Here is a 13,667-nt window from a genome sequence, read left to right on the forward strand (position 1 = left end):
ATCCTTGCTAGATGAGATTACTGCTAGTTTCCGTCGTTTTGGACATCTCTTTGTGGACTGGCCTCACAAGGCTGAGAGCAAGTCTTATTTTCCACCAAAAGGTATGTGAAGATTGTTGGGTATTCTTTTTCCATTTTAAAATGTTAAGTAAAAAATGACTTACATGGACTATATTCAGAACTGTATGCTATGAACATACTGGCATTGTTACTAAATAGATGGGTTAACATAGTTTGGCAGGATGCCCTTTTGAGTGTAGGTGTGGGCAGTGTCTAGCTGTCATGGTAGCTAGGAAAGTTACTGCTAAACCTTCAGCTAGGTAGCTAAAACTATTCTCTGTAATAATGCTTTGTACCACAAGTGACCATTATATTGGCTTAACCCCATGTGTGTATGTATACATACATGTACGTACGTATGTATGTATACACACACACGCACATATATATATATATATATATATATATATATATATATATATATATATATATATATACCTACCGTATTTTTCGGACTATAAGTCGCACTTTTTTTCATGGTTCAGCTGGCCATGCGACTTATAGTCCGGTGCGACGTATATATGTTTTTTTTTTTTTTGTTGGTTGGTTGGTTGGTTTTTTTTTCACCACGGAATAACTGGAGCTGATGCTGAGTCTGACGACAGCCACGCAGAAGAAGATGAAACGGCGCTTCGTCTGCCGCTGGAGTTGGCAGAGTTGTTCAGAAGCAACACCGAGGATGAGGAATTCAATGGATTTGCTGATTTGGAGTGAAATCGTCAGCTTGATAAACTTGATTGACCTGTGTTTTATTATTAATGATAGGTCTATAGTTATTTAAATAAGTTATGTAATGATTTTAGGCAGTGCTTAATTTGTGAAGTGGGAGGTCCCGGAACGCAGGAGGTGGGTGGGTCCGGCGACTCAAAAAAAAAAAAAAAAGGCGGGGGGTGGTTTACTACAACTTTACGCACACTCGCTTATTGTGTGTGTAAAAAATAATAATAATATCAGACATTATGATCTTAGAAAACGCTTTAGTGACGAACAGTTACAGACAGTAATATGTCGTGATGATATGTTATAAAATATTATTTTTTATTAGGCTATATATTAAATTATATATTAAATTTATCTTCTAAAATAACAGACTGTACTCATATCACAACCGGTTTATTTCACCATTGGAGATCAGATCACACAAGACAGGAGTTAAATGACTCATTTTAAGGATTTAAGTAGGGTATTTAAAAGCAGTGCCAGTGGGACTTTGTGGCTCAGGTGGATAAGGCACCATACCATAAATCTGGGGACCTGGGTTCGATTCCGACCTGTGGTCATGTCCCTCCCTGGCCCTCCCTGTTTTTCTCCTGCTCATTAAAAGCAGTGCCAGCAAACATAAGTGCAATCAATTCAAGTAATAGTTAAGAAATAAAGGGTTTACAAGACAAGTTGGAGAATTCGTTTAAAAAATTTTAGTAAGCTTTCTTGTTTTTTTGCCATTTTTTCCACAGCGCAAGCTAACGGCTACAAAAAAAATGGTGTTCTATTGAGCGGAAGTATACACCCCATGTCCCTCCCTCTTCCCCTTTCGCATACACACATGCAAACTCCTCACCTTTCGGCGAAATTCGCCGTTTTGGTCCCAAAATAGGTCACTTGTGTGAATCGTGTAGATCCGAAGAGTTTTTTTTTGGGGGGGGGGGTAGGCAGGCTACAACGCTATTGTTGCCAAACATTTCACTTACAAGGTTACAGCCAATCAAGATAAACAGTTACTAACACGCTTCTTTTCCATTGGAGTTCTGATCAGCTGGTGCACAACCCACTGCTGGTTGCCAGTCCTCGCTTACGAATATTCCACAGATTCAGACCGCAAAGTCACCTTTTTATAGAGACATCTGGCAACCTCATCTCGCGACTGAATCTGAATACCAATGGAACAGTTTCCAGCGCGCTCGGGGGTGAATAACCATGGGCGGATCTACCGGGGTGGCATATGCCACTCTAAAAGAAAGCCTTGCCACCCCTGCTGCTACCCCAGTTGGCAGCGACGAATTCAAAGAAAAATTACGGCCAATTTGACATTTACGTGCGCGAATTTCCAATGTCCGACTGCGGCGAATGCAGCACGAGATAACGCCAGAGATTGGTTGTTTTGGAAAATTGAGAGGCGCGAAGCGAGGGAGCCAGGAGTCGCGAGGAAAGGAGACACGGGAGGAAAGGGGTAAAAGCTGATTAACTATCTATCAAGAAATGAAATTATAATGAATGAACAGTGCTAGCATAGTTGCGATGCTGATTTTGAGAGGATAAAAATCAGGTTGGAGAAGGTTATTTAGCTAACTATACATGTAAGGCAAAAAAAAGTGTGTTTCCGGTAACCCGACCGATCGAGAATTTCCGCGTCGAAATTGCCGACCGTAAAGTTTTTATTACAAATTTCCCTCGATATTTTAGTGTAAGTGGCGTTAGTTTGTCATAATTTTTTGTTTCAACGCATTCAAGTTGTGAAAGAAACGATAAAAAGTAAAATGTTTTGCCACTTCTATCAGCCCTCCTGGCTGTAATGCAAATTGCTTCCTCTTCAGTATACAAGTGCACTTCCATGGCAGGGAAAAACACTACATTTTGCCGCCTATGTAGTCCCCTATTTATACAAATAGGAGTCATTCAGGATTCAGCCATGTTTTTGCTCCGTGTTTTTGCTCGACCCAAGTTCTACAGTAGGCTGGGCGAGGCCGTCTGCTTTTAATGGAAGTAGCCTAGCCTAGGACGTTAAACCATATTTTCACGTTATTTCTTGATAAGGTGTTTTCACATTATCACATGAAAATATCATGAAATTACGTGTTATGTTATTACATGATAAATATATTGTAAAAACGTGATAACTCTGTTAACAATATCTTTTCACGTTATTACTTGAGTCTAAGCCATTTTTTTTTTGAGTGTGGCAGCAATACGCTTCCGCAGATCATAACTCGAACTCTTGCGATATTTTTTTTTATTCGTTTAAAGATTTAAAACACTTATTTTATTATGATGTGTGGTATAAAGGATTCCGTGCCAAAATACTATTTTGTAAGATGTTTACTTGTGTTAATTTTTTCGAACAAAATAAAACAAATTAAGAAAAAAAAATTTCCTACCTACCGACCTTATTTTAGTATTTCATGTTACCTGAAACACACTTTTTTTTTTTTTTTTGGCCTAATGTTAGCTAGGTCTGACATTAGTTTTGTGTAAAGTCGGCCACAAAAGTTAATATTGATTCACCGTCTGTCAAGGAAAACATTGCTATTGGCTGAAGCTTATGATTCAAATATTGAGGATCTTAAACATGAGTTACATCAGACGAGGAGAGTACTAGACAGAAAAAAGGGGGAACAGGAGAGTCCTACCACTCTCATGGAGTTCACTGTTTTTGGACCCATACCAAGATGATGATGATGTTTTTTTTTGAGTTGTTCAGGTTGTGTAAAATAGCGGTTGTCTTGCCTGTGAGCAGTGCATCCTGTGAACGAAGTTTTTCATCTCTCAGGCTCATAAAGACTTATTTGCGGTTGACTATGACAGAAAAGAGACTATCAAGTTTGGCTGTACTCAGCATTGAATCAAAGCGCACAAAAGCATTAGATCTTGATAAATTTGTGAAGCGTTTTGCTGAGCAACATGGAAATCGCCGCATTCAGCTGTTGTAGGCATGACAAGTTCATGTTATGCTCACTGGTGAGCCTTTACAAAGCGTGAGGAAAAAAAACTATAAAATGTGACACTGGTGTAAATGGTTTAAATCATGCTGAACTTGAAGCAGTGTTGTTATTGTTGTTTTTTAGTGTCTGTTCTTTTGCATATACAGTATAAAACTGTCCAGAAACGGTATAGACCTCATCTGAGAATGTGTGTTCTTCATGAACAATAAAGGCATGAGATTAAGTTTATCTGTATGAGTTTGTAAATGGCAGTCTGTGCCCTTTTGTAGTGTGTACATACTATTTGTCGTCAAACTGTGATTAAATTCAGTATATATACATGTCTGTAATACGTATTTTTGTAACGTAGACTACGAAATGTACTTTTGCGCGCGTGCCGTGTCCCCGTGCATCCTTCTCACCTTTTTCACCCCTGACCAGTTTGCATGCCTGGCATAGATTTTGTGGATGTCATAGGAGAGAAATCAACAACAGATATCAAAATCAAAACCGAACACTAAACAAATGTTTATTTACTTATTTAATTTATTGTTTGATTTTTTTCCCTTTGTGATGGTCACAGAGGTGATCTGATCCATTTAAATAGCTGCCGGAACACCGAATTAAATGAAAATAGCTGCCGGATCCGACAACGGAGGTTACGGATCTTGTTCCGTCATGTTCCGGCTCAAATGTTATGGTACATATTCAGCCAGTTTTTCTCTGGGCTATTATAAATTATTTTGTTTTGCATTTTTAAAAATAACTCTCCTTCCAAGATGACCTTTATTCTTCGTCTCTGATGTTATGGTGTTAATGGTCTGAATAACGTTTAATGTTTTTATCTGATATGACGTTAACTGGCAGGCGCACTTTCTGCCTGTTTTTTTCTCTGAGCGGTTGTTTTTTGTTTTGTTTTTTCACTAGACGGTTGTTTTTACTACCGTACCTGTCTTTGGAGATGATATACCTATAGCCTACTTGACCTCTGATTTGATTAAATAAAATTCGACAAAAATGAAGAATGACACTCCTCGATGATGACTACAGCTTTAATAACAAAGATGAAAGAGCCATGGGGCGATAATAAGCCCTACCGGTAAAAATATTCTAAAAGCAAACTGATTAATGCATCAGTAATAGGCTACTAATATTAGTTATAATAATAATATAGGCTATTAGTAATAACGATAGTGATAGTATTAAAGATAGTAGTAGATATTTAAAATAATCAGACTAGGCTACTTACAGGGCAAAGGGCGCGTTATCACTGCTCAGCTGTTCGTTTATTAAACAATGCAGTCACGCAGTAACCACGCGCCGCTTATCAGATAGAATCACAGATTCTATGGATAGAATAACCCTTCAAAAAAGTGCGACTTGTAGTCCGGTGCGACGTATATATGTTTTTTTCGTCTTCATAATGCATTTTTTGGCTGATGCGACTTAAACTCCGGAGCGACGTATAGTCCGGAAAATACAGTGTGTGTATATATATATATATATATATATATATATATATATATATATATATATATATATATGTGTGTGTGTGTGTTGAAACTGAGAAATTTTATTGTTTTTTGAAAAATTATATGCTCATTTTGAATTTGATGTCAGCAACACGTTTTAAAAAAAAAGTTGGGACAGAGGCATGTTTACTACTGTGTTGCATCATCTCTACTTTTAACAACACACTGTAAACGTTTGGGAACTGAGGAGACCATATGCTGTAGTTTTGATAGAGAAATGTTGTTCCATTCTTGCCTGATATACAATTTCAGTTGCTCAACTGTTCAGGTCTCCTTTGTCATATTTTGCGCTTCATAATGTGCCAAATGTTTTAAATAGGAGACAGGTCTGGACTGCAGGCAGGCCAGTTTAGCACCCGGACTCTCTTACTACAGAGTCATGCAGTTTTAATATGTGCAGAAAGTGGTTTGGCATTGTCTTGGTTAAAGAAGGAAGGCCTTCCCTGAAAAAGATTTAGTCTGGATGGCAGCATATTGCTCTGAAACGTGTATATATCACTGAGCATTAATGATGCTTTCCCAGATGTACAAGCTACCCGTGTCAAAATTCCATATTTTATTCAGAATAGAACATAGATGACGTATCAAATGTTTAAACTGAGAAAATGTATCATTTAAAGAGAAAAATTAGGTGATTTTAAATTTCATGACAACAACACATCTCAAAAAAGTTGGGACAAGGCCATGTTTACCACTGTGAGACATCCCCTTTTCTCTTTACAACAGTCTGTAAATGTCTGGGGACTGAGGAGACAAGTTGCTCAAGTTTAGGGATAGGAATGTTAACCCATTCTTGTCTAATGTAGGATTCTAGTTGCTCAACTATCTTAGGTCTTTTTTGTCATATCTTCCGTTTTATGATGCGCCAAATGCTTTCTATGGGTGAAAGATCTGGACTGCAGGCTGGCCAGTTCAGTACCCGGACCCTTCTTCTACGCAGCCATGATGCTGTAATTGATGCAGTATGTGGTTTGCCATTGTCATGTTGGAAAATGCAAGGTCTTCCCTGAAAGAGACGTCGTCTGGATGGGAGCATATGTTGCTCTAGAACCTGGATATACCTTTCAGCATTGATGGTGTCTTTCCAGATGTGTAAGCTGCCTATGCCACACGCACTAATGCAACCCCATACCATCAGAGATGCAGGCTTTTGAACTGAGCGCTGATAACTTGGGTCGTCCTTCTCCTCTTTAGTCCGAATGACACGGCATCCCTGATTTCCATAAAGAACTTCAAATTTTGATTCATCTGACCACAGAACAGTTTTCCACTTTGCCACAGTCCATTTTAAATGAGTCTTGGCCCAGAGAAGACGTCTGCGCTTCTGGATCATGTTTAGATACGGCTTCTTCTTTGAACTATAGAGTTTTAGCTGGCAACGGCGGATGGCACGGTGAATTGTGTTCACAGATAATGTTCTCTGGAAATATTCCTGAGCCCATTTTGTGATTTCCAATACAGAAGCATGCCTGTATGTGATGCAGTGCCGTCTAAGGGCCCGAAGATCACGGGCACCCAGTATGGTTTTCCGGGCTTGACCCTTATGCACAGAGATTCTTCCAGTTTCTCTGAATCTTTTGATGATATTATGCACTGTAGATGATGATATGTTCAAACTCTTTGCAATTTGACACTGTCGAACTCCTTTCTGATATTGCTCCACTATTTGTCGGCGCAGAATTAGGGGGATTGGTGATCCTCTTCCCATCTTTACTTCTGAGAGCCGCTGCCACTCCAAGATGCTCTTTTTATACCCAATCATGTGAATGACCTATTGCCAATTGACCTAATGAGTTACAATTTGGTCCTCCAGCTGTTCCTTTTTTGTTCCTTTACCTTTTCCAGCCTCTTATTGCCCCTGTCCCAACTTTTTTGAGATGTGTTGCAGTCATGAAATTTCAAATGAGCCAATATTTGGCATGAAATTTCAAAATGTCTCACTTTCAACATTTGATATGTTGTCTATGTTCTATTGTGAATACATTATCAGTTTTTGAGATTTATAAATTATTGCATTCCATTATTATTTACAATTTGTACTTTGTCCCAACTTTTTTGGAATCGGGGTTGTATGTGTGTGTGTATGTATGTATGTATGTATAGGCGGCACGGTGGTGTAGTGGTTAGCGCTGTCGCCTCACAGCAAGAAGGTCCGGGTTTGAGCCCCGTGGCCGACGAGGGCCTTTCTGTGTGGAGTTTGCATGTTCTCCCCGTGTCTGCGTGGGTTTCCTCCGGGTGCTCCGGTTTCCCCCACAGTCCAAAGACATGCAGGTTAGGTTAACTGGTGACTCTAAATTGACCGTAGGTATAAGTGTGAATGGTTGTCTGTGTCTATGTGTCAGCCCTGTGATGACCTGGCGACTTGTTCAGGGTGCCTTTCGCCCGTAGTGTAGTCAGCTGGGATGGGCTCCAGCTTGCCTGCGACCCTGTAGAACAGGATAAAGCAGCTAGAGATAATGAGATATATATGAATGCGTGTGTCTGTCTGTATCTCTCTCTCTATATATATATATATATATATATATATATATATATATATATATTAGATAGATAAATAGATAGATAGATAGATAGATAGATAGATAGATAGATAGATAGATAGATATAATATATTTTTGTGTGTGTGTGTGTGTGTGTGTAAAATGTTTTTTAAATTGTAACACTCCTCCCCACCCCCACAAAGTATCATGGTAATATTCTGACACAGCTCTGGCAGTGTGTGCACACATGTATGTGTATGTTAATCAGGAAGATAGTGGAATAGCTGTAAATTCACCTTGCTTAGAAAATAAAACTGACAATCCAACCTGCTTAAAACCCAGATCCACACCTCAAGCTTAATAACTGCCTAACAGCAACACTGCTTTAAGTAAGACCAAAAAAAAAGTGCAAGACCATCATCTGACTTCAAAACAAAAAATTCGAGCAATTTGTTGACTGACTAGTGCAGTACTGTCCATCTCACAGGTCTCATGTGTGCAAGTATATGTATTCATGCACGTATGAATCTGCCTATGGAATCATGCTGGTTTAGTGTTCAGCTAGCTAGTCAGTGAAGCTCCACCTGACATGCTAGCAAACTCTTTTCAAACTCAATCATATTGGGTAGCTAACATTACTAGAAAAGGAAGATTTCTACATTTTGTTTATTTGGCAAGGTTGTGCTAAAACATTTCTGAAAGCACTTCAGATAAGTTAACATTATTAATGTTGGCGTAATGCTGTTTTTGCATGCTAACTGTGTCCAAGTTAACTAGCTATTTGGTAACATTAGCCGTGGACAAGGCTAAAGCACCTTGGTGGGCAAATCCATAGAATGTCATTTGACTAAACAGACTGCATAGCTATTGCAACATTATTGCTAGCTCTAAAAGCACAGACAACTTCATTGCAAGCTTTCTCTTGGAATAAAACATTTATATATCTCAATATGCTTCCGCAGGTCGGATGGCAAGTTTTTGTAGGCTGTGATGTGCTCCATTTTAGGCAAACAAAGCAAACATTTAAAATGAAACAACTCTTTATTCCTTTCAGAAAACTGAAACATTGGTTCTAGCTAGTTGAAGTTGAACTTCAGAGTTGAAGTTCTTCTGTACAGAGGAATAGGTTAAAATTCATCCAAGTGGATGTGCAGGACTGATCAACAGTTTCCAGAAACATTTAGTTGCTGCACAAGGTGGTCACATCAGATACTGAAAGCAAAGGCTCACATACCTTTGCCACTCACCGACATGTAATATTGGATCATTTTCTCGATAAATAAATGACACAGTATAATTTTCTTGTTTGAGTTCTCTTTATCCATTTTTCGGACATGTGAAAATCTGATGTTTTAGGTCATGCTGATACAGAAATCTAGAAAATTTTAAAGGGTTCACAAAGCACCACTGTATCACATACATACCTACTGCATTAAAGCTTTTTTGTTTTCCCTTAAAGGTTATGCATTCCTTTTGTTCCAAGATGAGAGTTCTGTCCAGGCTTTGATTGATGCGTGCATTGAAGAAGATGGCAAGCTCTACCTGTGTGTGTCCAGCCCCACCATTAAAGACAAACCTGTAAGTTTTGTACATGAAATAGAGCTGGGCGATATAGCTGAAAAATGTATCATGATAAAATGTTTCATTTCAGTGAATATTGATAATTATTAATAATTTTAATGACCTGTTTTTAATAATTTCTGGGGTAAAAAGATGGAATTCAACCCCTTTATTTTGAATTTAATCCCCTTACTTTTATCAACAAGTTCCTTATATTCTGCACAGTGTTTCCCACACACAAACTTTACCTGGAGCAGTGTTCTGATATTTTGGCATACTTTATCAGAATAGCATGCCGACAGCCAAATTTCTAGAGATATCTGTAGGTCTATCATACTTCACTGAAATAACATATCTACATAACCCTAACCATAGCAGAAAACCTGATGTAATTCTGTTCCAGACACGCACATTAAGCCAGAATATGCTATTCTGATGTATATGCTAAAATGTCAGAAAATAGGGAATATTAATGGCCACCAAAGTATATCTGGTGATCTATTTTAATAAAAATGTCTGAAGAACGAGAAAAGTTATCTGAGTGATAGATAAATAATAATGAACCTATTGTACTGTATCTCTAAAAGGAACTGAGTTGTGCCAGAATAATTGGCCAAATAGCTGACCACATGAACGGAAAGCTTTCACGCTGAAGACAATCTTAATCAGTGTGCTTGTTACATGTTATTGTCAGTGTTACCATGACGACATGGAGTGCTTGAGTCCAGTCAACGCATTCAGTGGTTTTTCCTCGCATATTTAACTGATTATTAAAAAAAACATTAACAATCCATATACATTTTATTGTTCTGTTTACATGCCGGGAACAGAAATTGCAAACAAAATGAAAGTTTTAGTTTTCTGAAGCCTGCAGTTGTCACTGATGGCTCGTATGCACAATTTACTGAGCAGCTTGAGCAGAGAAGATTCCAGTGTGATCCGAAATCATATGTAGTAGACCATTTTGTGGCAGCAGGTAATGCAGGACCTTTCCACCAACTACCACCACAAGTATGTTTAAGACCTGTGGGGAAACACTGGTCATTTTCTCACTCCATGCTGTTTCTGGCAGTTTACTTTTAATGCTTTTAAGTGAAACTATTGGACATTTTATATCAAACAAATTTCTTATTCCTATTGATAGTTTCTAGCAATGGTACATATTTTATTTATAGGCCTAACATGACAATGTTTTTTTTTTTTTGAAGACAACATCTCAAAAAATTTGAATATCGTGCAAAGGTTCTTTTTTGTAATTTAATTGAAAAATGTAAAGTTTAATATATTTTATATTCATTACATGTAAAGTTAAATATTTCAAGCCTTTTTGTTTTCATTTTGATGATTATTGCTTATAGCTCATAAAAATCAGGAATCCAGTATCTCAGATTATTAGGATATTTCATTTTGAGTTTGAGCAAAACAGAATAAATCCCATGCATCTCTCGGTCTAGTTCAGTACATGCAATCGCAATCATGGGGAAGACTACTGACTTGACAGTTGTCTAGAAGATGATCATTGACACCCTCCACAAGAAGGGTAAGCCACAGAAGGTCATTGCTGAAAAGGCTGGCTAGAAAAGGTGCACAAGAAACAGGCATGACCACAGCCTTGAGAAGATTGTCAGAAGTCAATTTAAGAACTTGGGAGAGCCTCACAAGGAGTGGACTAAGGCTGGTGTCAGTGCATCGAGAGCCACCAAGTCAAGATTATTTTTATAGCACTTTTAGCAATAGACTTTGTCGCAAAGCAGCTTTACAGAAAATTAAAGACTTTAAACATGAGCTAATTTATCCCCAATGAGCAAGCCTGTGGCGAAGGTGGCAAGGAAAACTCCCTCCGATGACATGAAGAAACCTCAAGAGGAACCAGACTCAAAAGGGAACCCATCCTCATTTGGGTGATGACAGATAACATGATTATAAATAACTTGCTTCTATAACGGTGTCCTCTGTAGTCACAAAGTACAACTGTGAAACTAGGAAATTCATTATAGTTTTAACATGAAGTCTGCTTTGTTGAAGTTATAAACTGTTCATTGATGGAAACTTGAGTACAAAACTGTTCATGACAACTGCAGTCTTAAAGTTAGCAAGTCAACTGAAGTCTTCAGGCATAAATGTATTACTGTCAGTGTCCAGAGCCATCTTCCAAGTGCAACTTTCGACTGTCCATATGGGGCCGTCCTCCCCAGGAGCAATGCAATGAGACTCCAGCCAGACATAATGGGGAGTGAGGATGGATCAGGCAGGTCCGAGGGGCAGAAGAGGTCAGCATCTCGGTCTCAGGATCGACATGTAACTCAGAGGGACAGAGTGAAGGGAGGGGAGAGCAAGAGAGAAAACAGGCTGTTGGGTATGCCCAATGTCACCTCATGAGTAAGAACAGTATACGTTTTGCAGGGGGGCTGGCAGTGTCCATGCATCCCAGTTTACCAAAACACACTGTCTGAGGACCCTCCAGATCTACTGCTTTACCTAATAAAACTATTAACAAAAGGCTTGACTAAACAGATGTTTTCAGCCTTGCCTTAACCACTGAGACTGTGTCCGAGTGCTGACTCTTGCTGCTGCATTTTGAACTAACTGGAGCTTGTTTATGCACTTATTGGAACATCCAGACAGTAAGGTGTTACAATAATCCAACCTAGAGGTAACAAAAGCATGAACTAGTTTTTCTGTGTCATGTCGTGACATTTCTCATTTTAGCAATATTTCTGAGATGAAAGAAAGCAATCCGCATCATTATCGATATGAGTTTCAAATGAAAGATGGAGTTAATGATAACTCCGAGGTCTTTAACTGCTGCACGTGAAGAAACAAAGGCCATCCAGAGTTACTGTATAATCAGAAAACCTACTTCTCACTGCATGTGGTCCGAGTACAAGTACTCCTTTCTTGTCAGAATGAAGCGGAAGGAAGTTAATAAGCATCCAATGTTTAATGTCCTTTACACATTCCTCAATTCTATTAAGCTGGTGTTTTTCATCTGGCTTTGCAGAAACGTACAACTGTGTGTGTCATCAGCATAACAGTGTCAACTGATACCATGCTTACGAATAATATCACCCAGAGGTCACATATATATATATATATATATATATATATATATATATATATATATATATATATAAAGAGAACAGCAGTGGGTCTAAGACAGAACCTTGTGGAACACCAAACTTGACCTCAGTATGTCTAAAAAAAAAAAAATCACTATTTACATCAGCAAACTGGCAGCAATCAGTCTAGTCTATCCAGGAGAATGGAATGATCAGTGGTGTCAAAGGCTGCACTAAGGTCAAGCAGGGGGAGACAGCCCTGATCAGATGCCAACAGTAGGTCATTTACTACTTTAACCAGTGCTGTCTCTGTGCTATGATGAGGTCTAAATGCTGACTGATATATATTTCATGGATGTTGTTCCTATGTACAGTGCTCAGCATAAATGAGTACACCCCTTTTGAAAAGTAACATTTTAAACAATATCTCAATGAAAACAATTTCCAAACTGTTGATAAGACAGAGTTTAATATAACTTCTGTTTAACTTGTAATGGGAAAAGTAAGGTTAATAATATAACTTAGATTGCACACTTTTTTTTTCCAGTTTTATTCAAATTAGGGTGGTGCTAAAATGAGTACACCCCACGACAAAAACTACTACATCTAGTACTTTGTATGGCCTCCATGATTTTTAATGACCGCACCAAGTCTTCTAGGCATGGAATGAACAAGTTGGTGACATTTTGCAACATCAGTCTTTTTCCATTCTTCAACAGTGACCTCTTTTAGTGACTGGATACTGGATGGAGAGTGATGCTCAACTTGTCTCTTCAGAATTCCCCAAAGAAAATAATTTCTTTACACCACAAAGGTGAAGGCTACAAGATCATCAGCAAAGCTTTACTTATCAGTCAGAATACTGTAGCAAAAGTGGTACAAAAATTTAAGAAAGATGGAACTGCAACCATCTCACAGAGACGTCCAGGTTGTCCACGGAAGTTAACACCTCGACAGGAGCGTCTTCTGATGAGAAGAGTTGAAGAAAATCGGCATGCAAGTTCACTGCAGTTATCTAAAGAAGTAGAAAGCCAAACTGGGGTGACTATTTCCTGTGACACAATACGGCATACACTGCAGAGGAATGGTATCCATGAATGCCGTCCACGAAAGAAGCCTCTCCTAAAGCCTAGGCACAAAAAAGCCCACCTAGAGTTTGCCAGGGCCCATGCTGACAAAGATGAAGACTACTGGGACTCTATACTTTGGAATGATGAGACCAAGATAAATGTTTTTGGAACTGATGGCTTCAAAACTGTATGGCGTCGCAAAGGTGAGGAATACAAAGAAAAATGCATGGTGCCTACAGTGAAACATGGTGGTGGCAGTGTCCTTATGTGGG

The 13,667-nt window shown here is 38.6% G+C and overlaps 1 protein-coding gene across 4 annotated transcripts in view; it reads left to right on the forward strand.

The window, feature by feature from the left end:
* The window catches only part of cpeb4b (cytoplasmic polyadenylation element binding protein 4b), a 153,185-nt gene that overhangs the window by 113,573 nt on the left and 25,945 nt on the right, over window positions 1-13,667 (forward strand). For all 4 annotated transcript variants that reach the window (XR_009655739.1, XR_009655740.1, XM_060935904.1 and 1 more), the window contains 2 exons: window positions 12-101; window positions 9,166-9,284. Coding sequence is in view for 2 of the 4 variants with exons in the window: in XM_060935904.1 (XP_060791887.1) it covers window positions 12-101; window positions 9,166-9,284 (209 nt within the window). In the remaining 2 variants the exon portion in view is untranslated. The remainder of the gene's footprint in view (window positions 1-11; window positions 102-9,165; window positions 9,285-13,667) is intronic.

The sequence above is a fragment of the Neoarius graeffei genome, chromosome 12, assembly GCF_027579695.1.
Source record: "Neoarius graeffei isolate fNeoGra1 chromosome 12, fNeoGra1.pri, whole genome shotgun sequence".
In the NCBI taxonomy this organism is placed as follows: domain Eukaryota; kingdom Metazoa; phylum Chordata; class Actinopteri; order Siluriformes; family Ariidae; genus Neoarius; species Neoarius graeffei.